The sequence below is a fragment of the Rhinoraja longicauda genome, chromosome 22, assembly GCF_053455715.1.
Source record: "Rhinoraja longicauda isolate Sanriku21f chromosome 22, sRhiLon1.1, whole genome shotgun sequence".
Classification (NCBI taxonomy): domain Eukaryota; kingdom Metazoa; phylum Chordata; class Chondrichthyes; order Rajiformes; family Arhynchobatidae; genus Rhinoraja; species Rhinoraja longicauda.
The window spans coordinates 36,390,949-36,418,928 of NC_135974.1; the positions used below are offsets into that span (position 1 = coordinate 36,390,949).

At 43.1% G+C, this 27,980-nt stretch overlaps 1 protein-coding gene across 1 annotated transcript in view; it reads left to right on the forward strand.

Annotated features, from left to right (window-relative positions):
- Positions 1-27,980, forward strand: part of dnmt3bb.1 (DNA (cytosine-5-)-methyltransferase 3 beta, duplicate b.1) — an 89,434-nt gene that overhangs the window by 1,315 nt on the left and 60,139 nt on the right. Inside the window, exons 2-4 of the mRNA XM_078419164.1 lie at positions 12,562-12,638; positions 18,833-18,944; positions 22,663-22,763. Of these exons, the coding sequence (XP_078275290.1) occupies positions 12,585-12,638; positions 18,833-18,944; positions 22,663-22,763 (267 nt within the window). The 5' untranslated portion in view covers positions 12,562-12,584. The remainder of the gene's footprint in view (positions 1-12,561; positions 12,639-18,832; positions 18,945-22,662; positions 22,764-27,980) is intronic.

Consider the following 27,980-nt stretch of genomic DNA (forward strand, 5'->3'; position numbering starts at 1 on the left):
CACTGTTAGAGGACGGGCAGTAATATTGCTTCGATCTGTAAAGTCGCAGCCACGTCGAGGAATCTGCCCAATTTGCACATTGTTGGGCAAAGACAAGAAATTACGTTTCCGTGCCTTTGCTCGCTGCAAAAGAAAACATAATTAACTTTAACTTACGATACGTCGCCAATTTCCTACTGCGCACCTCTTTTTAACACACACTACAGTTACACACGTATTTTAAAGTTTCAGAGTTTGGCTTTCCGTTAAGATGTGCAATGGTTAAGAAATGCAAGTGTTTGACTCTTCTGCTTGTAAAATGGGTGATTGGGTTACAGCAATCGATTGTTCTCGCCAAAGTGAAACTGATAACCAAATGGACAACATGACCATTTTATTCGTTCTTTCACGAATACGGTCAATGGTACCTTATTTATTACATGTAAGAGGAACAGTCAAATTCATTTTTGCATGCAGAACAAGGGAACACACAAAACATTTTTTTTTTAAAGGCAGCATCAATGTTTTGGACAAAGTAACTAGGCATTCGTTAAGGGGTGTTGAACACTGTGAGATTGAAATTGCAAAATTCATTTAATTGTTTTGCACACATTTATTGCAAAATTTATAATCGAAGAATTCATTTCTAATTCACTGCTTGCAGTCAACAAAGAAATAGACTCGGCTTGTACTCGCTGGAATTTAGAAGATTGAGGGGGGATCTTATAGAAACTTACAAAATTCTTAAGGGGTTGGACAGGCTAGATGCAGGAAGATTGTTCCCGATGTTGGGGAAGTCCAGAACAAGGGGTCACAGTTTAAGGATAAGGGGGAAGTCTTTTAGGACCGAGATGAGAAAGTTTTTTTCACACAGAGAGTGGTGAATCTGTGGAATTCTCTGCCACAGAGGCAGTTGAGGCCAGTTCATTGGCTATATTTAAGAGGGAGTTAGATGTGGCCCTTGTGGCTAAAGGGATCAGGGGGTATGGAGAGAAGGCAGGTACGGGAAACTGAGTTAGATGATCAGCCATGATCATATTGAATGGCGGTGCAGGCTCGAAGGGCCGAATGGCCTACACCTGCACCCATTTTCTATGTTTCTATGTAAATCTTCAATATGTCACAGTAAACTTAGGAAAAACACTTGGATAAATTACATTATAAATTTCAATTCCAAATACTTCCATTTAAATACTTAAGAAGTCCTGAACCAGAAAGAACAGGGATCTGGTTAAAAAAAAAGTTGTAAATCTGCCGATTTATTATGTAGTTTGTAAGATTTTTTATTCCCGTCATAAGTGCTTCACCATTTATTGTCTCCATGTGTCTTAATGCCTGGAAGATTTGGTTATTTAGCTTCTAATGTTCCCCCTATTGTTGAAAAACTGTGAAATATACATTTTTCACTAATGATTATCAACCTTTGTATGTAAAAGTCAGGCTTTGTCTTTTTTACTATATTGGATTTTTTATTTAGTGAACTTTTTTATTTTTGTTTATTATATTATTTATTGAATACTGTGTCTACAGGCCTGTTGTGCTGCTGCAAGTAAGGATTTAATTGTTCCATTTCAGTACATATGACAATAAAACAATCTTAACTCTTTTTTTAAAATTAATTTAATTTAAATTTTAACAAAACACATACATGTTACAGCTCATCGTACCCAATGATACCTACATTATAAATTCGATTATACATTATAAATTCGATTATACATGTATTGTTCTGTATTATCTCCCCACCCACAACCCCCTCCCCCCACCCCCCAGTTAGAAAAAAGAGGAAAAAGGAGAAGAAAGAAAGAAAAGGAAAAAAAAAGAAAGAAAGAAAGAAGGAAACCTGGAGACAAGAAGGAAACACTTCCGGCTAATTTCTTATTAAATTGTTTTTAAGGGTATCAAAACAATCCTGAAATTAAATATTTCCAATTCTTAATCCTAGTTTTAAAGTGAATGGGTTCCAAAGTTTCAAAAATAAATCATATCTATTTCTCAGATTATAAGTAGCTTTTTCTAATGGGATACAACTACGCATTTCTGCATAACATCTTTCAATTCTTATTTCCTTATGATCTTTCCAAGTGACCGCTACACATTTTGTTGCTATTGCTATTTTGAGAAATCTTTCCTGATATTTATCTAAAATTAATCTTGGTAATATTCCTTTAGTATCTCCCAATAAAAATATTGACTCTTGCAACCAAATCAAAAATCTACTACAGAACGTATATTTACTTCTGAAGAAGGGTCTCGGCCCGAAACGTCACCTATTCCTTTTCACCAGAGATGATGTCAGACCCACTGACTTACTCCAGCTTTTTGTGTCTATCTTTACGTATTTTTATGTCCTTGCTATAAAAGGGAAATGCTTACACAAACTCAGCTTCAAAACAGACAGCAGAAGCTGTTGTTTTTAAAAAGATATTCCAGCATATTGAAACTTATAGATCTGTAACTACAATCGTATGTATTTTTTTGGTTTGTAACAATTTCAAGTACTTTTTTGTGTCAAACATTGCCTTTACTTCATAAAAAAAAAAAGGTGATTACTAAACAATTTCAAAATATACGAATGAGTTTTAAAAAAGTCATTCCAGCACTCTGAAATATTCTCAGAAAGGAATACCTTTACACATGCCTCATCCATTTAATTTAACACATTTTTAAAATTCTGTTGAATTAGCTGTTTGTATGTATTAGTTGAGAGATATAACTCTTAAATAATATTGAAGAACAATCACAGAATCAATGCAGAATGCCTGTATCGGACACAATAGTTGTAATTTTTGAGGGTTTGTTCAAAACCAACCCTCGGTATTCTGACATGGTGGATACAAACTATCTCAATTGTTTGTATATTTTATTCTTTCAATTAGTATCGAGTGTAAATTGTATTTTGGAAGTCTGAGGAAGGGTCTCCCACATCAGTCTGAAGAATTGTTTTGTCGTAGGAAAAAAATACATGTTGCAGTGAAGACAGAACATAAATACAATATCAATGTAGTTATAAATCAAATTTAATAGATTCCTGCATTAATGGGATGAAACACAACCTCTCAATTGACGGAACAGTGAGAGATGCAAGAAAGAATTTAATTTGTTATTCCAGACTATTTAATTACCTCCTCATTGATTGGGGTAGGTAAGATATACGTAGACAAATATAATTAATGTATTATATATTTAAGAGGGAGTTAGATGTGGCCCTTGTGGCTAAAGGGATCAGGGGGTATGGAGAGAAGGCAGGTACGGGATACTGAGTCGGATGATCAGCCATGATCATATTGAATGGCGGTGCAGGCTCGAAGGGCCGAATGGCCTACTCCTGCACCTATTTTCTATGTTTCTATGCACAGTATTCTTTCCATGGGTCTGAAGAGGTACCCCAACCAGGACTGTTGCCTGTCCATTCCCTCCACAGATGCTGCCTGACCCGCTGTGTTAATCCAGCACTTTCTATTTTGCACAAGATTCCAGCATCTTCTTGCTGTTCTTTGCATCTTATTTCCTTGTAACTTTTAATGCCCTTCGGGAAAGGAAATGTGATGTGGATACTGGGTCTGACTGACGCGTGGGTCTAGATCGCAATCATCAGTCTGGTTTGATGCTCTAACTGGTTGAGCCCTGAAGAGTGGAGTTAGTTGCATGCGGTGTGAGAACCGATGTGGGGGAGACATCTCTGTAATCTTCATTCCAAGCAATGCCTCTGGCAGCAGATACATCTGAAGATGACAGTGGTTGGGTAAATGAGGATAGCACCTGTGGAGCCAAGGTCTCGTTTTCACCCTGAAAACACTGCTGTAGTTTTGTACTGAATGGAATAAATTCAGAACAGAAAGCTATTCAATTTTCACAGAGAGCTGGAGTAACTCACAATTTTCACAAATGGCTATGAAAATTTCAGGCATAAACCTGGATGGACTACATGGTATCAGACTACACCGATGAGCCAAAACATTATGACCTGATGAGCCAAAACATTATGACCACCTGCCTAATATGCTGTTGGTCCTCCGTGTGCAGCCCCATACACAGCAGGGTGCGATGCACTATGTATTGTGACACATTCCTCCCGTGACCACCATTAAAATTTTCTGTGACTTGTGCCACAGTCGACTTTCTGTCGGTTCGGACCAGACGGGATAGCCTTCGTTGCCCTCGCGCATCGATGAGCCTTGGGCGCCCAACACCCTGTCGCCGGTTTGTGGTTTGTCCCTCCTCGGACCACTGTCAGTAGGTACTCACCGCTGCTGACTGGGAGCACCCCACAAGCCAAGCCTGCTCTGACCCAGTCGTCTGGCCCTTTTCAAAGTCACTCAGGTCTTTACTCCTGCCCATTTCTCCTGCATTCAACACATCAACTTCAAGAACTGACTGTTCACTTGCTGCCTAATATATCCCACCCCTTGACAGGTGCCATTGTAACAAGATGATCAATGTTATTCACTTCGCCTGTCAGTGGTCATAATGTTTTGGGCTGATCGGTGTAGACTCCTGCATGTGGCCATGGCAATGTTTTGGCCGCCAAATTAATCCTGATAAGCCCTGCTCAAAAATACATCAGGATGTGCATGTGGTGAGAGAACTGTGATAGATCAGTCAAAGGAGAGCCATTGTCCCTCTAAGAATGCTATGTTCCAACCGGCATCCTGACTCCCAATAGCTGTCTCAGCAGAAGCGGCAGTCTGTGGCTGGGGCGAAGAGGTCTCCTCAACAAAGGTTCCAGGCCCCAGGATTTCTCCTGGAGAAGTTCAAACATAGGCAAGGATTGTCCTTCTGATTGCCCCCAGCCATCTTTCCTTAAGAGGAAACTATGAGAATAAGAAGGACCGGACAGTGTAGTCTTTGTGTGGGACTCCATCACTGCTTGGCTTGCTGCCCCTGCAACGAGGAATTGCAATGATGAAAGAACCAATGGATCTTGGACCATTGTCCTGAGCAGCTACACACATACATGTATCAGGAGCAATGACCACAAGGCCACTCTAGCAGAGAGGGTCTCATTTTCACACTGAAGATATCCAAAGTGTTCCACCACCATCCTGCTAAATGAAACTGATTTGAGGAAGGATATTCTTGCTATTGAGGGCGTGCAGCATAGGTTCACTAGGTTAATTCCCGGAATGGCAGGACTGTCATATGTTGAAAGGCTGGAGCAATTAGGCTTGTATACACTGGAATTTAGAAGGATGAGGGGGGATCTTATCATATCATATCATATATATACAGCCGGAAACAGGCCTTTTCGGCCCACCAAGTCCGTGCCGCCCAGCGATCCCCGTACATTAACACCAACTAGGGACAATTTTTACATTTACCCAGCCAATTAACCTACATACCTGTACGTCTTTGGAGTGTGGGAGGAAACCGAAGATCTCGGAGAAAACCCACGCAGGTCACGGGGAGAACGTACAAACTCCTTACAGTGCAGCACCCGTAGTCAGGATCGAACCTGAGTCTCCGGCGCTGCATTTTATTGAAACATATAACATAATTAGGGGATTGGACACATTAGAGGCAGGAAACATGTTCCCAATGTTGGGGGAGTCCAGAACAAGGGCCACAGTTTAAGAATAAGGGGTAGGCCATTTAGAACGGAGATGAGGAAAAACTTTTTCAGTCAGAGAGTGGTGAAGGTGTGGAATTCTCTGCCTCAGAAGGCAGTAGAGGCCAGTTCGTTGGATGCTTTCAAGAGAGAGCTAGATAGAGCTCTTAAGGATAGCGGAGTGAGGGGGTATGGGGAGAAGGCAGGAACGGGGTACTGATTGAGAGTGATCAGCCATGATCGCATTGAATGGCGGTGCTGGCTCGAAGGGCTGAATGGCCTACTCCTGCACCTATTGTCTATTGTCTATTGATTCAGAATGAATCTACCACTTCCAAAATACACGTCTTTGTGGAGGTTTGTTCATCAGGCATGGTGGAATAGACACAAAATACTGGAGTAACTCAGCGAGACAGGCAGCATTTCTGAAGAGAAGGAATGGGTGACGTTTCGGGTCGAGACCCTTTCTTCATGCACAGGCTATTAAAATAACGAAATGATAATTGATAAGACCAGCATGTGCCAAAATGTGAAAGACTCCTGTAGAGCACGGCTCAGTAAACACAACCAGCTCAGTAAACATGGTTCAGTAAACACCGCTCAGGAAAGAAGATAAAAGATCTACAATGCACATCAATGGTAGATGACGTGTAGGAAAATAACTGCAGATGCTGGTGGTACATTTCAAAGGTATCACAAAATGCTGGAGAAACTCAGCAGGTCAGGCAGCATCTCAGGAGAGAAGGAATGGGTCGAGACCCTTCTTCAGACTGATCAATGGTAGATGACAATTGGAATGTAAAACAGTACAGTGCAGGTAATGTCCACAATGTCAAGACACTCTGGACTCATCTTATTTTTAATGCATCTTATTTCAAATCCCTTTGAAATCAGTTTGTTCATTTGAATTTCATTTGATTGGAGAGGAATGATGTGTAATGTTTTAATCTTGTTCTGGAATATTTATGATCGATTATCTTTGACCTACAGTGCAGACATTTAAAACACCTTGTTTTTTTTAATGAAATGGAGACCTCTTTTAAAGGGAATTAAAAGATATTAGCAATTTAAATCAGTATGCTTTCATATACATATTGACACAGTTGGCTCATCAAGTTTTGTTGCTTTTTCTTAATAATAATAATAATAATGCATTTTATTTATATAGCGGTTTTCATATACTCAAAGACGCTTTACAGAGATTTTGAGAATTAATGATATTGTCAACCAGGCGTTGGCCAAACTGGTCTCCCGGTGGCCGAGCACTTCAACTCCCCCTCCCATTCCCAGTCTGACCTTTCTGTCATGGGCCTCCTCCTGTGCCATAGTGAGGCCCATCGGAAATTGGAGGAACAGCACCTCATATTTCGCTTGGGCAGCTTGCAGCCCAGTGGTATGAACATAGACTTCTCCGACTTTAGATAGTTCTTCTGTCCCTCTCTTCCCCTCCTCCTTCCCAGATCTCCCTCTATCTTCCTGTCTCCACCTATATCTTTCCTTTGTCCCGCCCCCCTGACATCAGTCTGAAGAAGGTCTCGACCTGAAACATCACCCATTCCTTCTCTCCTGAGATGCTGCCTGACCTGCTGGGTTACTCCAGCATTTTGTGAATAAATACCTTCGATTTGTACCAGCATCTTCAGTTATTTTCTTATACTCTTGTCAACCAGGTAACATGTTTTCAATAAGAAATACAGCCCCAAACTGTATGTTGACCATTTGTTGTAGGAAGAAAATGGCTCTGTGTTCAATCTCTTCTAAAGTTGTGACAGTTTCCTGGTTGTTATATATTTCCCCAAACTCAAGAAATATAAAAAACTTGGAGAATATCTATTTAAGCAGTTGAGATACCGAATGGATGATCAATTTTAAGTTTCTAGAAATGTCAAAAGAAATTGGTTACATTTGAGTCACAGAAACAAGTTTGTCAATACCTCCTTCTCAACAAATGCTGCTCCATTTTACCAGTGATGACTTTGTTTTAAGTCTTGAAAGAAATGAATGACATTGGGGTTAATTTATGGCACTGACCCGCACGACCAAACAGAAAGCTTTTCCGTGACTGGGTTTGGAGGATTTCTGGTGTGTGAACATAATGTAATCATTCAAATATGACAAACTTGGTAGAAATATTGTTTCTATTATGCTTTATTCTTAATTGTTAACTGTATGATTGTGTTGTCATTTGTGAGCGGAGAACCAAGGCACATTCCTTGTATATGCACATACTTGGCCAATAAACTCATTCATTCATTCATTCATTCATTCTTTCATTCATTCATTCATTCATTCATTCATTCATTCAATAGTTTTCCTTATTATTTAACTAAGAAACTCAGTTCACAGAAATATTATTTTGGATTACAGTCAGTTGTGGGACAAAGATAGGATGTAGTCGGAGACTGGAAGACTAGTGGGAGAATTGGGAAGGGGGAGGGGATTGAGAGGGAAAACAGGGGCTATCTGAAGTTAGAGAAGTCAATGTACATACTGCTGGGGTATAAACTACCCAAGCGATATATATGAGGTGCTGTTCCTCCAATTTGCACTGGGGCTCACTAATCACCAACCAAGATATTGCGTGTCTTCAACTAGAGAGGATCTATTCAGCAGCATCACCAGGTGAGTTCCCCAGCATCAAACTGGACCAGTAAATAACTGCACGAGCAGATCAGAGGCTGGGTATCCCACAATGAATAACTCACATCCTAAGTCTACAAAGCACCAAGTATTTTGAAGTACTCTTCCATAAATACGTTCAACTTTTCATCCGCTGTGAATTTTTACTCCTCGAAGAGCAGGAGGATAAGGGGCGATCTTATCGAGGTAAAAAGATCATGAGGGGGAATTGTTAGGGTCGATGCATAGAGTCTTTTACCATTGGTAGGTTAATCAAGAACCCGAGGACAATAGACAATAGGTGCAGGAGGAGGCCATTCGGCCCTTCGAGCCAGCACCGCCATTCAATGTGATCATGGCTGATCATTCTCAATCAGTACCCCGTTCCTGCCTTCTCCCCATACCCCCTGACTCCGCTATCCTTAAGAGCTCTATCTAGCTCTCTCTTGAATGCATTCAGAGAATTGGCCTCCACTGCCTTCTGAGGCAGAGAATTCCACAGATTCACAACTCTCTGACTGAAAAAGTTTTTCCTCATTTCCGTTCTCCAAAAAAGCACAAACTTCTCAGAGTACCCAAATCCATAGTTGAAGTTCATATTGGGTAGTGTTTTGTTTAAAGGTACATCTTGCCCCCCGTCAGACTCGAGGTGCCCGTAGTGGACGCCCACCTGGTGCGGAGACTTTGTTGGGTGCTGCAACGCTGCTCAAACTTCCAAACCACTGACTGTTAGTGCAAGGGCAGCAAGATATCCCAGAGAATCAGAGTTTCAAGGCAGACCTTGAAGATTACGAGGAGCCAATTTGGTGTTATTGTAACTCTATTTACTGTAGCACCAAAATAAGCACAATTTCTTGACATTTTTCTTGGCTTTTTGTGAATGGTTTGATTTGGAAATGTCAAGAAGCCAGGGTACTGTCCAATTCAACTCTACCCCATTGCGGACATTGGACTTTGTCTCTGGAACTGATGCGCTACAATGCTGAGGACTATGTTCTGCACTCTGTATCTTCCCCTTTGTTCTACCTATTGCACTTGAGTTTGGCTTGACTGGATTTATGTGTAGTATCATCTGATTTGATTGGATAGCATGAAAAACAAAGCTTTACACCATAGCTCTGTACACGTGACAATAATAAATCTAAACCTCCAGCATTCTACTGCATTTTCTTTGGCTAAATGATAACGTGTCATTCACCGCCAACTGCCTGGCAGCTGGAGTGTAGACTTTGAGGTTGTGTTGAGTCATGCACGTTTGGCTTAGTTGACCACTTTATTCACGTTAGGATTAGTTACTTGATATTATTGCACCTTTTCTTTGTTCTTGATCATTATTTTGTGTTTAATTCTCAAACAGATCAGAAGAATGTTTGAAGGTATTTATTCACAAAATGCTGGAGTAACTCAGCAGGTCAGGCAGCATCTTGGGAGAGAAGGAATGGGTGACGTTTCAGGTCGAGACCCTTCTTCAGACTGAAGAAGGGTCTCGACCCGAAACGTCACCCATTCCTTCTCTCCCGAGATGCTGCCTGACCTGCTGAGTTACTCCAGCATTTTGTGAATAAATACCTTCGATTTGTACCAGCATCTGCAGTTATTTTCTTATAGAAGCATGTTTGAGATTTATTATATTTCTAGAAATGATCAGTTGCAGAAAAATGACAACGACATGGATATGGAGGGATATGGACCATGTGCAGGCAGGGGTGATTAGTGTAACTTGGCATCATAGTTGGTGCAGACTCTGTGGGCCCTTGAGCCTGTTCCTGTGCTGTATCGTGCTGTGTTCTACGCTTGGGCCAAGTTTCGATTGGCCATGTCTAGGTTGGGATTGAGCAGACAACCTTTCCACCGTGCTGCTACCTATGGAGTTCCAGGCGACACAGTGGTGCCGTGGTAGAGTTGCTGCCTTACAGTGCCAGAGGCACAGGTTCAGTCCTGACCTTGGCCGCTCTCTGTAAGGAGTTTGTATGTTCTCCCTGAAGACTATGGATTTTCTCCAGGTGCATCGATTTCCTCCCACACTAAAGATGTGCCAGTTAATTGGCTTTGGTAAAAATTGTAAATTGTGTCTGGTGTGTAGGATAGTGCTTGTGTATGGGGTGATCGCTTGTTGGCATGGACTCGGTGGGCTTAATGGCGTGTTTTCTTCGCACTGTATCTCTAAAATCTAAAGTAAAGCAGAACTGGAAATGTACGGTCCATTATGGAACGATGTGAGACTGGGGAGAAGATTACAGAAGTGAGCATGGCTCCATTCACTGAGTGTCCTTGTTCTTCTAAGTGGTGGAGACCACAGGGCTCAGAGGTTCACTGTGATATATCAATGAATTTATTACCACTACGAGTAAGAGCTTTCCTTAAATATCTTGATCATTTCCATTGAAGATAGAGAGACCGTAATAAGACCATAAACCACAGGAGCAGAATTCGGCCATTTAGCCCATCAGGTCTACTCTGCCATTCAATCATAGCTGATCTATTTTTCCCTCCCTGTCCCATTCTCTTGCCTTCTCCCTGTAACCTTTGATCCCCTTCCTAATCAAGAACCGATCTTCTTGCGTTTGAGGCAGCAGAAGTTATGTGCTGCCCTCCAGGCGCTGTAGCCAGTGCAATGTGCTGTTGTCGAGGGCCGTGAGGTCTACCCCTCCACCAGGGGTACGGAGGACAGTGCAGTCGAAAATGCCGTGCTGCGCTGTTTGCTGGTCTGCTCCACACAAGCAGGCTGCTGATGGACGCAACCCCCAACGATGCATGTTGGCGTTGAACCGGCCGACCCCTGTGCGGAGCTGGTTCAGGGCGACCCACTCTTTGCGGGGCATGTCCGAGCCGGGTGAGGCTGTGGTGTTCGGTGCGACAGTGAATTGAGGAGGTGGCGATGTCTGTTCCCAGCTGGTTCTCCATGCTCCTAGTATGTTGAAACCGGAGCCACAGAGGGTCGCTGCATGATGGGAGAAAGGGTGACGAGATGCCAGGCGTTGAGGTCCCAGTTGCTGTGAATCCTGGGCGAGGTGGTGCAAAGGATGTTTGGCGTCCGATGGGGCCTTGCACACCAGCCTATGAGTGAAGAACTCTCTGCGAAGCTTGGCGGGTGCGATACCTGCGAGCACCGGCAGGAGATCCGTCGGAGTAGGGCGTAGGCAGCCAGTGATGATCCGCATGGTGTTGTTGATGGTGGCGTCTAGCTTGCTGGTATGAGCGCTGTGGCACCATGCTGGGGCTGCATACTCAGCGGCGCTGTACACGAGTGCAAGAGCACTGGTTCGGAGAGTAGATGTCCTGGCGCCCTATGACGATCCGGCCAAGCAACGCAGGAGGTTGTTCCGTGCCGAGACTTTAGCACGGAGAGCTTCAAGGTGTTGCTTGTAGGTCAGCTGCCGATCTTGTTTCACCCCGAGATATGTAGGAAATGGGTTGTAGGGTGACGGTTAGCTGGCGTTGAGCTTCCTTGTTGTTCAGGTGATAGGCCGTTGTGGTGGTTTTTGCCACTGTTTTAGTCTCCATGTCTTAAGGTAGCCCGCGACTACCTTAGTCGATCAACTTCGGTCTTAAGAATATCCAAGTCTTGGCCTCCACAGCCACCTGTGGCAATGAATTCCACTAAGTCACCAACCTTTGACGAAAGAGAATTCCTTCTATTCTCTGTTTTGAAGGTAGATCCTGGGGCTGAATCAAGCTGGGCTGAATGGAAATGCCTCAACAGACTGAGAGCTGGTACTGGTCGTTGTAAAGCCACTCTCAAGAAGTGGGGTTATATAGACACTGAAGACATCATCTGCATATGTGGCACTGAACCACAAACTATGGAGCACCTATTGAGATGTCCTCTATTGGAGAACCAATGCAAAGCTGACGACCTCGCAGAGAACAATGATATTGCTAAGAGTTGTGTTCAGTTTTGGTTGAAATATAATATCTAGCATGTGTGGACACGATAAGAAGGAGAAGGGAGATCCTATTATTCTGAGGGTGTAGCCTCTGGTTCTAGATTCTCCCATTACTGGAATCATCCTATCCACGTCCACTCTATCTCGGCCTTTCATTATCGGCGACTGGGCTGTTTGTTCTTTGAGAGATCAATTCTTCATCTGAAGGTTTACCAGTCACTCCACACTGAGAGCCCTGTAGAGAAGAAAGTGTTTGAAAACTTGCAGCTTGTAACTCCAATTACTTGACACATTTTCTGCATTACCATGCCGACCGCTGTTTAGAATCACCTCATGGTTGTAAGAACTTTGGGGTGACTGAGTAATGTATAATATAACAAGTTATTCTTCCATTTTAAATGGTAAATACTATCTTTATTCATCAGCATTAATTTTACATCTATAGGTATAAGTTTATTTGTTCTATTTTAATTCTCTGATATGGCAGGGAAAAATCTATATAATCTATTTTTTATAATTTGAAAACAGATTCTTAACCAGAAAGGCCGACAATGAAGTCTAATGACTGTAACTCGGAAACTATTGGTGACAACAGCAAACTAGAGGTAAAGATTTTAAATATTTAATGTTCCAATCATTACTGATGTTTAGTTTTCAATTAAAAGTGAAAGTGTTAAGGTGATGTGGTTGGAGAACATGAAGGTTGTGATAAATCCTTTCAGTCCACCTGGTATTCTGCAAGGTTCGTTGGAGAATGATTGATGTTGACTGCAGGCACTAAAGTGATAAATCCCAGCGTTCTACAACCCACATTGTGATCCGAATGCAAAACTGTCAAATGTGAATAGGAGGAATGAAAACTGAATGGGAATTGCAATAGTTTTTACGAAATAGAAAATTGATCATGTGCAACTATGAACCATTTTAGCAAAGCCAGGTTAATAGTGTTTAATTGTCGTGTGACTTTGATCGGACTTCAATGTTTTATCTTGCACACTGAATGTGTATCCTTTATCCGCGCACTGAGTGTGGCTTGATTGTATTCACGTATAGTATTTTCTTTGACTGGATAGCACGCTAACAAAAGCTTGTCACTGTACCTTGGTATGTGGAACAATAATAAACTAAACTAAACTAATGTACTGCCAGTGGAACAATGAATTACTTACTTGCAGCAGCTTAACAGCCCCGTAAACACAATATGTGGAGTTACTAAATAACGATTTTAAAAAGAGAGGCATTTACAAGCACGAGAATGAGTTAAAGTTGGCTTATGACACTAGGTCTTCAACTTTCTTCCATCAATCTGTGCGCTGGGAGCACTTTGCTGCATTTAATTTTTAATTTTTTGTTTAGTTATTGCACTGAGATAACTTTACTCTGGATTAAATCTCTGCTGTGGAGGTGAAATTGAGGCACATCTGGAAATGGTTGTGGGTGAATGGCGACTGTTATTGTTGTTTAACCTCCACAGCGGGTTCTGACCTGCCAGAGGTAGCCTTGGAAGGTGTGGAATGTGATCAAATTTCAGTCGCTAAAATTTGTGAGGATGTATTTCATTGACTGCAGTAGCCTTGCATGTTAGGACGTGTTTGGTCTTACAGAATAATCAACTCAGAGAGATATGGCAGGGCAGTTGCATTGTGCTGTTGAATAAGTTGCCTCCTCAATTTAGTGTTTCCTTTCCTCACATTGGTCCAGATTAGAAAACCATAAAAAGTATCGGAAAGAACTGTAGATGCTGGTTTAAATCGAAGATAGACACAAAATGCTGGAGTAACTCAGCGGGACAGGCAGCATCGCTGGAGAGAAGGAATGGGTGGCTTTTCGGGTCGAGACCTTTCTTCAGATTACCATAAACGTAGTGTTCCCATTTAATTTTACACACTCAACATTTTCTACTTCATTTTGGTTGCTTTTAAATGTGGTCAATTAGAACACAAGCTATGCGAAGAGTATTAACAATATAAGCTGAGTATAAAATAAAGGTGGATTTAATGAATCAGAAGCTGGATTTAGTAATTTGGAGGCTGAAGAATTAAGGGCGCTATTAAAACCAGAATAGAAATGTAGTGTTGCTGATTCAGAACTCGTTTCGTTCCACGAAGTGGAGCCTAAAGATAAATATCAAATCACATTTAACATTTCTAGATCCAAGTGTCAGAGAGAGCTTTTACATTATTTAGTCATTCTTCCTTTACAAAATACCCGTTAAGTCATCTAATAATTTGTTGTCTGAAAAAAGAAGGTATCATTTGCATGAATATAGAACTTAAAGCCTTGTGATATGATGCCTGTTTTGATTGGAATCTCTTTTACCTGTTACATGACCAAAATACTAAATTCCTTTGGCATGTTACAAGAATGTTAGACCGTTAAACTATGTGAAGATTTCATTCCTTATTAAGCTAAAACATGCACCTCGGGGCGCAAGGTATAGGAGTCGGAATTTAACTTTGCTTCAGTGTGTTGGTTTAGATAACTATCCAACCATCTGTGTCCTACATATTGTGAATAGACACCAATCAGCCAAAACATTATGACCTGATGAGCCAAAACATTATGACCACCTGCCTAATGTGCTGTTGGTCCTCCGTGTGCAGCTCCATACGCAGCAGGGTGCGATGCACTGTGTATTGTGACACATTCCTCCCATGACCACCATTAAAATTTTCTGTGACTTGTGCCACAGTAGACCTTCTGTCAGTTCGGACCAGACCAGATAGCCTTCGTTGCCCTCGCGCATCGATGAGCCTTGGGTACCCAACACCCTGTCGCCGGTTTGTGGTTTGTCCTTCCTCGGACCACTGTCGGTAGGTACTCACCACTGCTGACCGGGAGCACCCCACAAGCCTTGCCGTTTCAGAGATGCTCTGACCCAATCGTCTGGCCATAACAATTTGGCCCTTGTCAAAGTCGCGCAGGTCTTTACTCCTGCCCATTTCTCCTGCATCCAACACATCAACTTCAAGAACCGAATGTTCACTTGCTGCCTAATATATCCCGCCCCTTGACAGGTGCCATTGTAACAAGATAACCAATGTTGTTCACTTTACCTGCCAGTGGTCATAATGTTTTGGCTGATCGGTGTATAAGGACATGTAAATGTCTGAAATAAACTAATACATTAAGAATATATTTAGTAAGCAAATTAATGTAATACTTTAATAACCTTTAAGATGATATGTTTTCCCCTGTTCCAGTTTATAAATCTGACTGAGAGTAGAATTCTGCACAAGTTCTTAAACTTAAGCACGTGATCCATTGTTTCTGTGGTCAGCGATTTTCCAGCATCCTTTCAATTGTGTACAAGATTAGACAATAGACAATAGGTGCAGGAGTAGGCCATTCGGTCCTTCGAGCCAGCACCGCCATTCAATGTGATCATGGCTGATCATTCTCAATCAGTACCCCGTTCCTGCCTTCTCCCCATACCCCCTGATTCCGCTATCCTTAAGAGCTCTGTCTAGCTCTCTCTTGAATGCATTCAGAGAATTGGCCTCCACTGCCTTCTGAGGCAGAGAATTCCACAGATTCACAACTCTCTGACTGAAAAGGTTTTTCCTCATCTCCGTTCTAAATTGGTGTGGCATCTCAGATTACACAGTTGGCGTGGCATCTTTTTCCAGCGGGTTATTTTGGAGACTCGGTACTACCCCACCATCGAAGGGACCTGCAGGAGGTGCTGCCTCAAAGAGGCAGCCAATATCATCAAAGACCAGTGCTGTGGCCAGGACAATAAGTTTTTATGGCCACGTTAGGTCTCTAAAATTCTTAATTGTACCCACTTCTGAAGCTCTCTCTGGCAGCTTATTCCAGATATGGATTACCCTCTGGGTAAAAATGGTGTCCCTGAGGTCCCTCTTGAAACACTCTCCTCTCATTTTAAGCCTAAGCCCTCTAGTTTTGGAATCCTCTACCTTGGGGAAAAGAATGAGTGTTCACTTCATCTTCAGAGCGGCCATATGTCAGCCTCCGATGCTCCAATACTGATTTCAATGCAGATACCAGCTGCCCTGCCAGATCTTTCCAGCATTTTCTGTTTTTACAATCTGAAGAAGAGTCCCAACTCAACATTTTGTCTGTCCACTTTCCTCCGCAGATGCTGCCTGACCTGCCAAGTTCCTCCAGCACTTGGTATTTTTGCTCAAGATTCCAGTCCAGTAAATCCTCATTATAACAGACCACATGGGGGGTAATAGTATCCGTTATTGGCGATTTTCCGCTGTAATAGAGTAAGGGATTCACTCCAACCAACTGGCCGACACTCGGTCAAACAACGAGTGGATTTCAAATACAAAATTATTTTTAACAGCTAAATGTGTATTTTTGTTACTGCTAAAAATGCTAGGGCTGTTTGTTACATTGTTTAATAGAGTTAAGTGTCGATCAAAGGGATTGCTTGTCAATTTCAAGTCCTTGGCCATTTCAAGTCCTTGGCAATTTCAATGCCTTGTCAATTTCAACGCCTCGTCAATTTCAAGTCCTTGTCCATTTCAACGCCTCGTCAATTTCAATGCCCCGTCAATGTCAATAGCTTTGTCAATGTCAGTAGCCTCCGCAGTGTAACTAGCAGCCTGTGTTCATAAGGAGACAGCCCACTGTAACCGAAAATCGGTATAAAGAGGTCTGTAATAACAAGGGTAGACAGTATCTACAATCTCTTGTGCCTCCATGTTCTGTTTGTGCTCTTTGGTGGTGCATTGCACCAAGTTGCAAGGTTCACATTCAGATGCTGAAGGCAGTGTGGAACCAAACCACAAGGCCAATGGGAGGTGTAGGATATCTGCGTTCTGATCTGAGAGTGTTCAAATCTGGCATGGCACTTGCAGAGTATGAGCTCAGTTCTGGTGCGGACCGCTATTCACGTATTTTCATGGAAAGTGTTTAATCTGGTAAGGCTATCATTACTAACACATGCTCGCTATTTTTTCCACACTAGAACATTAGTGAATCAGATGGGTTTTCACATCGAGCCAGTAATATTTCATGATCTTTATCACTGACTAGTAGGTGCTTTTTTTAGAAACACAATGCGGATGCTGGTTTATACCAAAGATAGACACAAAGTGCTGGCGTAACTCAGTGTGTCAGGCAGCATCTCTGGAGAAAAAGGACGGGTGACGTTTTGGGTCGGGACCCTTCTTCAGACTGAAAGTGAGGGGAGGGGAGGTGAGGAGATGGACTCGACCCGAAACGTCACCCATTCCTTCTCTCCTGAGATGCTGCCTGACCTGCTGAGTTACTCCAGCATTTTGTGTCTACCTTCGATTTGAACCAGCATCTGCAATTATTTTCCTACACATCATTGTTATGTCTGTATAAGAAAATAACTGCAGATGCTGGTACAAATCGATTTATTCACAAAATGCTGGAGTAACTCAACAGGTCGGGCAGCATCTCGGGAGAGAAGGAATGGGTGACGTTTCGGGTGGAGACCCTTCCTCAGACTGATTCAGTCTGAGGAAGGGTCTCCACCCGAAACGTCACCCATTCCTTCTCTCCATTGTTATGTCTGTGTTCGCTGGACTTGGTCAGGGTGCAATTGCAGGTTTTGACCACTAAACATCACTATTGTACCAAATGCAGGCAAGTGTGATTAGTGTAGATGGAGCATGTTGGTCGGTGTGGGCAAGTTGGGTTGTTGGGTCTGTTTCCACACTGTATCATTCTGTCAGGCAGCATCTGTGGCGGGAACGGACAGACACCATTTTGGGCTGGGGACCTTTCTTCAGACTGATCCAGTCTCACGAAGAATAAGTCTGTATTCCTATGTGAACATGATTTTTTTTCTAATTGTATTTTTACCTCAAAGTCTTTTTTTTGCACTGCAATGTTTCCATTTTACAGTCTTGCAGAATTCATGTTTTTGTGTCTGAGCCTATGTGCCTGAAATTCTGCTGCAAGCAAGATTTTAATTGTACCTGTACCTCAGCGTATTTTTCCAGATGACAATAAACTCGACTTGACTTGCATCAATGATCTAATTCTTGAACACACTCAGAAATTGGAATCTTTTTCAAATTTCAGTTTTTTTCAATATTGCGCGACAGGCACTGCAATGCCAACTATTTCATTAATAAAATCATTAAATTAATTAGTCTGAAGAAGGGTCCCCGTGTCACCTACCCATGTTTTTCTAGAGATTCTGCCTGACCCGTTGAGTTACTCCAGCACGAGTGGGATAGATCAGGTAGACGCACAGAGTCTCTTGCCCAGAGTAGGGGAATCAAGGACCAGAAGGCACGGGTTTAAGGTGAAGAGGGAAAGATTTTATAGTAATCTGAGGGGTAACCTTTTAACACAAAGGGTGGTGGGTGTATGGAACAAGCTGCCAGAGGAGGTAGTTGAGGCTGGGACTATCCCATCGTTTAAGAAACAGTTGGACAGGTACATGGATGCAGGTTTGGAGGGGTATGGGCCAAACGCAGGCAAGTGGACTAGTGTAGATGGAGCATGTTGGTCGGTGTGGGCAAGTTGGGCTGTTGGGGCCTGTTTCTACACTGTGTTATTCTGTGACTCTCGATGCCACGGTGACACTTTGTGTCCTTCTCCAACATTTAATTACCTGGGACAAGCTGGTGATCCGCCTTCTCGAACCGCTGTAGTCCTTCTGCAGATGTATCCATTTTAAAGAAATCTAGGACTTCAACCCCAGTGATAACAATGGAACTGTGGTATTTTTCCAAATCAGGAGAGTGTGTGTGACTTGGAGGAGAACCTGAAGGTTCATTTGTGGTGATTATATCTGATTTTTTGTTTTCAGATATTGACCACTTATTGTATTTATTTTGCACAGCCTGTCATGAACGGCGAAACTCATCACCTGGATCAATGGGAGCAAGCAACAACATCCAGTTCCCAAAGCCCCAGCCCCAATCCCGCTCAAAGTGGAACTGACAGCACTGCAGGTAAGGCCAGGACGAATGGGTGGTTTCATTTTCCATCCTGAGCAGATTTCTTGTGCTGCAGTAATAATAGAGTCATACAACACGGAAACAGGCCCCACAGACCAACCCATCCATGCCTCATCCACATTAGTCCCGTTTGGCTGTAATCCCGCTAAACCTTTCCTATCCATGTACCTGTCATAATATCTTCCAAATGTTGTTATGGTACCTGCCTGAACTACCTCATCTGGCTGCTTGTTTCATATACCTACCACACTTTGTGTAGAGAAAAAGTTGGGTCACTGGTCCCTGACCCAAAACATCACTCATCCTTTTTCTCCAGAGATGCTGCCTGACCCGTTGAGTTACTCCAGCATTTTGTGTCTAACCAGGGAATGGAAGTTGTCAGGAGTGGCTGGCTAGAGTTTTTCCCCACTTGGAAGAAGGGACTAATGGCAGAGTTAATGGAGGATGACAACACCATGAGGGGTTGTACAGGAAGGGGCCTGTATCCCACAGGGGAGAGATCAGTGGCCAAGAGACATCAATTGAAAGTAATAAGTAGAAGCCCAGGAATGAAAGAAAGATTATGACACAGAAGGAAGCTCCATTATTGCTAGTCAAAAAATAGATACTCAACCTAATTCCCTCTTCCAACACATGGTCCACATACCCGCAGGTCATAGAGTCATACAGCACGGAGACAGGCCCTTCGGCCCAACTTGTCCATGCCGACCAAGATGCCCCATCTATACTAGTCCCATCTGCCCGTGTTTGGCCCACATCTCTCTAAACCTTTCCTACCCATGTTCCTGTCTAAATGTCTTTTAAATGTAGTTATAGTACCTGCCTTGATTACTTTCTGTGGCAGCTCGCTCCATATACCCATCACCCTTTGTGTCAAAAAATTCCCCCTCAGGTTCCTATTAATTCTTCCAATGTCCTTGTGTTCCTGATTCCCCTACTCGGGTAAAAAGTCACAGCTCTTCCAGTACGTATCCATATACTTGTTGAAAGTATGAGATTTGTCCCCCTTTAGGTTTAGTTTAGTTTGGAGATACAGTGGGGAACAGGGCCTTTGGCCGCGCCGACCAGCGATCCCCGCACACATTATCACTATCCTACACACACTAAAGACAATTTTTTACAATTACACCAAGCCAATTAACCTACATACCTGTACGTCTTTGGAGTGTGAGCTAGAGAGAGAGAGAGAGAGAGAGAGAGAGAGAGAGAGAGAGAGAGAGAGAGAGGAGCAATTGTTGATGAGCGTTTTAATTAGCTTGAAACCTCTATTCGATCTGAATTGCTGTTGGATCATTTACTACGTCCATTAGCGTAAAGAATTCGCAGTGAAGCACTACTTAAGAAACTCAGCAGAATTATGTAAGCAAAACTCACAAATCTCTTTCTGATTATTGACTCTTTTTGTAATTTCCTTTACCCTAGTGATCAGTAGCAGCAAAGTTGTAATCCTGCTGGTCTAAAACAGTGCTGAAAGAGGAAAGATAGTTTTAGGTTTCTTTGTCAATTCTGACTGGAAAAATATTCATTATTCAGTGAGGATAACACATCTCTTAAAGCCAGTGCTTTTTTTTGTGACAGTGCAGCATATCGATGCCTCTAAATAGTTAAACTCGACTTGGTAATTTTTTTTGTGTTTACTATATTAATAATATAACCTTTTCCCCAAGGTGAAATAAAGTTATATCCCCTAGTCTTTGACACTTCCACCCTGGTGGAAAGATTATGTTATTAATATACTATACCCCAAAAATCTACCAAGCCGAGTTTAACCGTACCAAGTAGAGTTGCTGCCTTACAGCGAATGTAGCGCCGGAGACCCGGGTTCAATCCCGACTCTTGGCGCTGTCTGTACGGGGTTTGTACGTTCTCCCTGTGACCTGTGTGGGTTTTCTCCGAGATCTTCGGTTTCCTCCCACACTCCAAAGACGTACGGGTGTGTAGGTTAATTGTCTTGGTGTAAATGTAAAAATTGTCCCTAGTGGGTGTAGGATGGTGTTAACGTGCGGGGATCGCTGGTCGGCGCGGACCCGGTGGGCCGAAAGGGCCTGTTTTCGCGCTGTATCTCTAAAACTAAAACTAAAAACTAAACTTATTAACACACTTTAAAGATAAGGAGAGAAGGGCAAAGTTTAAAGATGTGAGGGCAGGTTTTGTTACAGACAGTGCTGGGTATGTATGACACACTGCCAGGGCTGCTGTTAGTGACAGGTGGGACTTAACCCTTCAGATGAGCACTTGGATATGCAAGAGGCATATCAATCACATGCAGGCAGTGGAGATGAGTTAAACTTGGCATCATGTTTACAAACGACACTGTGGGCTGAAGGGCCTGTTCCTGTGCTGTACTGTTCTATGTTTAATATGTTTATATTTTAACGTGTTGATTTAATGCTTTTTAGTTTTAGTTTATTGAATTAATTTGTCACAAAATCAAAACTTGAGGGGGGATATATCAATGAAAACAGTTGGTTTTGTCTACCAAATGCACTGCAAAAAGCTAATGAGTAGTTCTAACTAATAATTAACTCATAATGATTATTTATTAACTAATATTAGTTAATAATTAAAGAACTAAATAATAATAGTTCTTTTAGCTAATTGAGAGGAAATGCAGCAGTTTCGAATATGTAAGTGAATTTAACGAAGCTCAGCTATTTTTGAGTTGTTTTAAGATCAATATATAAATATTGGGATCTGTCTTGGGGTCGTTCTTGTTATCAGAGGAACACAGAAAAATTGTTGCAGGAGTAGGCCATTCGGCCCTTCGAGCCAGCACCGCCATTCAATATGATCATGGGTGATCATCCAAAATCAGTACCCCGCCCCTGCTTTTTCCCCGTATCCCTTGATTCCTTTATCCCTCAGAGCTACATCTAACACTCTCGAAAACATCCAGTGAATTGGCCTCCACTGCCTTCTGTGGCAGAGAATTCCACAAATTCACAACTCTCTGGGTGAAAAAGCTTTTGCTCGTCTCAGTCCTAAATGGCCTACCCCTTATTCTTAAACAGAGACCCCTGGTTCTGGACTCCCCCAACATTGGGAACATTTATCCCATTAATGCTGAACATCCATATTGCAAAGCAGGTACAAAAAGATGGAGAGGCATCAGCAAAATGACCAGTGGCATCCGAGGCACAAGAAACTGCAGATGCTGGAATCTTGTGCAAATAGCAAAGTGCTGGAGGAACTGAGTGGGCCAGAAGAAGGGTCCCAACCCACAAAGTCATCTGTCCATTCCCCTCACAGAGGCTGCCGGACCCTGCTGAATTCTTCCAGGACTTGATGTTTTGCACCAGTGCGATCTCTGAGTTTCTGAATTTCAGAGGAGCCAACCTGATAACTCAATGTGTAGGAAGGAACTGCAGATGCTGGTTTAAACCAAAGAAAGACACAAAAAGCTGGAGTAACTCAGCGGGACAAGCAGCATCTCTGGAGAGAAGGAATGGGTGACGTTTCAGGTCGAGACCCTTCTTCAGTCTAAATGGGTGACGTTTCGGTTCGAGACACTTCTTCAGTCTAAATGGGTGACGTTTCGGTTCGAGACACTTCTTCAGTCTGAAGAAGGGTCTCGACCCAAAATGTCACCCATTCCTTCTCTCCAGAGATGCTGCCTGTCCCGCTGAGTTACTCCAGCTTTTTGTGTCTACCCGATAACGTAAGTTTTAGTTTGCCTCCTCTTGCTTTACGTAGATTGTCCTGTCTCTCTCAGATTCTGACATGGAGATTCTATCGAGCAAAAGCAGTCTAAGGAGGAAGCTTGCTGATGGGAGGCCAAAGGGTAAATCGAGACGCCAAGAAGAATGCGAAGAGGTGAGATTCCTTAGATCTTGCATTTACCAAGTATTCCTAGCGATGGCAGCAGACGTTTTACACGATAAAGCAAAATGGACTTGACATTTAATTTATCATTTTAATCGTAAAAGTGGTTGCATGGCATATTCGTCAAGAAGTGACGAAGTACCTGTTTGTAAACGTGGAAAGAAGAGCTGAGTGTTTACAAGAGAATTGTCAATTCCATTTTCCCAATAATGACCTGGGATTTGTTGCACGATCTTGCAAGGTTGTTGCCTGTCGTGTTCACCAATGTCCTCGTTCTGGAATATATTTATTCTCGACATCAGAACTGAGATGGATCTAGAAAATTGATGGAGATTGAAATAATGACCAATGATCAGTCCTTCCGGGGTCGTGTAAACTAATTTCTATTTGGTTCTTGCAATGGATTGAAACAGGGAGAATGTCATCTATTGTTCTGCATCTGATGCAGAAATTGCACTGTTATGGGGGTGGAATTTAACTACAGGCTCCTGGTGGATGTTTCAAAGCAGGCCAGTGGCAATAAACTGATTTGAACTGAACTGAACCTGGGGATTGGTCATAATCATGTTCCGTGTGCTGGGTCAAGACTCAATATTTTATAAGAACTTGATAGTTGAAAGGTACAAATTGGTGCCAGAAAAGTGGTGACTCTTTCTGTACTACCTCCACTATTTCTACACGACAATCATAGGACATAGAGACATAGAGTGATACAGTGTGGAAACAGGCCCTTTGGCTGAACTTGCCCACGCCGAACAATGTCCCATCTACACTATCTGCCAGCATTTTGTCCATATCCCCCCAAACCTGTCCTATCCATGTACCTGTCTAACTGCTTCTTAAATGAGTGGATAGTCCCTGCCTCAACTACCTCCTCTGGCAGCTTGTTCCATACATCCACCACCCTTTGTGTGAAAAGATACCCCTCAGATTCCTATTAAATCTTTTCCCCTTCACCTTAAACCTATGTCCTCTGGTCTTCGATTCACCTACTCTGGGGCTCCAAGGAATAGAGTCCCAGCCAACTCAACCTCTCCCTATAGCTCGGACCCTCTAGTCCTGGCAACATCCTCGTAAATCTTCTCTGTACCCTTTCCAGCTTGACAATAACATGGTGCCCAGAACCGAACACAATACTCTAAATGTGGCCTCATCGACGTTGTATACAACTGTAACATGACCTTCCAACTTCAATACTCAATACTCTGGCTGATGAAGGCCACCATTCATTGTGTAGGTCCTTCCCATGTTGGACTCTTATACTTATGTATGGTTCTGCTTATGTATCGAAGGTATTTATTCACAAAATGCTGGAGTAACTCAGCAGGTCAGGCAGCATCTCAGGAGAGAAGGAATGGGCGACATTTCGGGTGGAGACCCTTCTTCAGACTGATGTCAGGGGGGCGGGACAAAGGAAGGATATAGGTGGAGACAGGAAGACAGTGGGAGATCTGGGAAGGGGGAGGGGAAGAGAGGGACAGAGGAGCTATCTAAAGTTGGAGAAGTCAATGTTCATACCACTGGGCTGCAAGCTGCCCAGGCGAAATATGAGGTGCTGTTCCTCCAATTTCCAGTGGGTCTCACTATGGCACTGGAGGAGGCCCATGACAGAAAGATCAGATTGGGAATTGGAGGGGGAGTTGAAGTGCTCAGCCACCGGGAGATCAGATTGGTTAATGCGGACTGAGCGCAGGTGTTCAGCGAAGCGATCGCCGAGCCTGCGTTATGCCTGCGTCTGCTTATGTATAGTACATGATACTATATCGGGCGGCACGGTAGCGCAGCGGTAGAGTTGCTGCTTTACAGCGAATGCAGCGCCGGAGACTCAGGTTCGATCCTGACTACGGGTGCTGTACTGTAAGGAGTTTGTACGTTCTCCCCGTGACCTGCGTGGGTTTTCTCCGAGATCTTCGGTTTCCTCCCACACTCCAAAGACGTACGGGTATGTAGGTTAATTTGACTGGGTAAATGTAAAAAATTGTCCCTAGTGTGTGTAGGATAGTGTTAATGTGCGGGGATCGCTGGGCGGCGCGGACTTGGTGGGCCGAAAAGGCCTGTTTCCGCGCTGTATATATATGATATGATATGATGATATGATATGATTACTGGATTGTGTGCAAAATAAAGTATTTCACAGTGTCTAGTACATTTGACAATAAACTACTATTGATATTGACTATCGAGAAGAGCGCCACAGAATATGTAGGTCAAGGTGCCTTGATTAGTTGTAGCATTGTTCATATTTGAAACGCTCAGCTTTAATTTGGAAGTTATAGAAAAAGTCAAAAGCTGAACACATTGTTCAAAAAGATATTTTAAAAGAAGGAAGTGAGTGTGAATCACATGAAGTGAATCTTTGCAAGACCAAGAAAGTCCAACTTAAAATGTATTTAATGTTCTGAGAAAAAGAAACAAAGGTGCTGTTTAAAACTGAAGATCATGGAGATTAACAGAAATGTAACTGTTGTTGATGTATGTTGGTGATTATTTATATCTGAGTGTTTAACTTTCAATAGTGACCAAAAAGAAGGGAGGGAAAATGGCTAACTCTTAAGTGGAATGATTTAAATCGAAAATAAATCCAAGCAAATTCATTGGAGCTGAAACATAACAAGGAGTTAATTACAGTGGTACCTCTATTATTATAGATCAGGGAGCAATGAAATAGAAATCGATAATGGAGACACTAGAGACTGCAAATTCTGGAATCTGAAGCAAAACACAAAATGCCGGATGGACTGTTGCGGGTCAGGCAGCATCTGAAGATCAGTCTGAAGAAGGATCTCGACCCGAAACGTCACCCATTCCTTCTCTCCAGAGATGCTGCCTGTCCCGCTGAGTTACTCCAGCATCTGTGGAGGGATTGGACTCATGACATTTTGGGTGATGACCCAACTTCAGATTGCTAGTCGGTCTGTCGTTAGTCTGCGAAAGGGTCTCAGTGGGCCGAAGGGCTTGTCCGCACTGTATGTATGTATCTGCAAGACATTTATTCAACCGTGCTTATAACTAACTAGTCATTTGAAATTGAAAATAGGCTGCACTGGGTAAAATATACTTAGGAATGGTTTATTTACACTAGATAGATCGCTCTGTTTGGACCTGTCGGATGTCTAAGGGTCTCAAACTGAGATTCTTCCGTGCAACTGTAGAGACGATATTATTGTACGGGCGTGAGGGGTGGACTCGACCACTGTCCAAGTCTCTCGATGGTATCTACACCCGAATGCTCAGAAAAGTTCAAAATGTCAGTTGGAGGGGCCGCACCACCAATGCCCAGCTCTGTGGGGGAGATTCCACCTCTGACCCAGAAGATTCAGGATTCAGGATATCTTTATTTGTCATCCAAAAAACAAGTTTTTTTGACGAAATTTAGTCACCCACAGTCCAACAATAAAAGCAATAAAATAAGCAAATTATACAACCCCAACCAACACAAAAAATAGAAACATCCATCACAGTCTCCTCCAGTCACCTCCTCACTGTGATGGAAGGCCAGAATGTCTTTTCTCTTCCCCTGCTGTCTTCTCCCGTGGTCAGGCTGTTGTCGTTGCCACGTTCCAGGCCGCGCCGGACGGTGAAAGGTCCGCAGCGGGCCGACCCAAGCCCCGTGATCCGGGGGGGGGGGGTGGGCGAACACGCTGCCGCTGCATGTCAGGGCGGTCATGGCTCGCGACATTGAAGCCCCCGCCGGGCAGAGAAAATCCCGCGGCCTATTTCAGGTCGCGCCGGACGGTGAAATGTCCGCGGCGGGCCGACCCAAGCCCCGCAATCCGGGGCGGGCGAAGACGCGGGAGAAGGACGAGGCTCACTGGTCACTGCCATCACCATCCAGAAACACCAGCAAACAAGGTTGTGCTGTGGGAACCCACCCATGGAAGACGGAACCCGGGACCACCAATCAAGACCACGCTGAAGACGTTGATGGAAGACGCATATGTGGAGACACAAGAGGAGCTGGCCGGCTGTACGGAGGACAGAGATGTGTGAGGCGTCCATCACCGAGCCCGTCGGAAACCAGCGCCACTGCGTCGCTAATGTTTTCAACTATCTTAAATTAAATGAATATTTGGACTATGTTCAACCTGGTTTTCTGATTCATTATGTTGCTATTGCAAAAAGGATGTCCACTTTGCTCAGACTACAGAATAAAGTTGGGATTAAGTGAAGGAAATGAATTGAAAATGACAACTTCCCGTCTGAAAAAAGGACACTGAATTAACTTGAGACATGCCAATAAGTTCTTGCACGATTGCATTATGACATTAAGCTGTGCAGTTTTAGTTAAGGAAACGTTTGCACATTTTAGGGCCTTTTTTGGGAAGGTGCATCTTGATATCAATGGATCAACATTAACGTAGTCTAATGTTTGTATCATGCCGTGAGGCAGTGGCTCCATTAACTGTGCCATTGTTATGATGCATTGCAATTGTCTGGTCATATTGTCTGATTTTTCCCCTCATGATTTTAAACACCAAAAATAACACAATCAAAAGTTGTTAAGTGTATGAGCTGAATTTTGTGTTTACTCGCAGCTGGGAGAGATGATGTTGGTGTGGCTTTAAGCACGGAATCTGGAACTAAGTGTAGACACAAAATGCTGGAGTAACTCGAGCTGGACAGGCAGCATCTCTGGAGAGAAGGAATGGGTGATGTTTCGGGTCGAGACCCTTCTTCAGACCGGGATCTAAGTGTAGCGTTGATGTCTGTGTACCTTTACCTTCGGCTGTCGGATTATGGTGTTCCAGTCTTTCTAATCAACGTCAACAGCATGGAGTTGTAACAAACTGCAAGCTCCAAACTCAGTGTGGAAAGGAATGTCAAAAAAAAAGCCATTTGGTGGCAATTGGAAAGTGGAACGGACAAGGAGAAGATCAGACTTGTCCCCGTGAGCCCTCGTAGAATGTGCTGCCTGTGCCTGCAACAGGGAGATTCTCTTCCCTGACTGACGGGCAGAAGGATCCTGTCAGAGAAACAAAGGGTTCATGGTCGGTCATTGTTAGAGTTTTAACAGCAGGAGTGTTCACTCCTTGACAAAGGATTTCATTAAAAAGAAGGAAGGACAGAAGGTGAGTATAGCAACACATTCATTCAGATCCTAATGAATTTATTCACTCCACTCCACTCCACTCAAACACACTGATACCCAGTCTATTCACTCCACTCACAATGATACCCACACCAATTTAACTTTCAGGTAAACCCAAT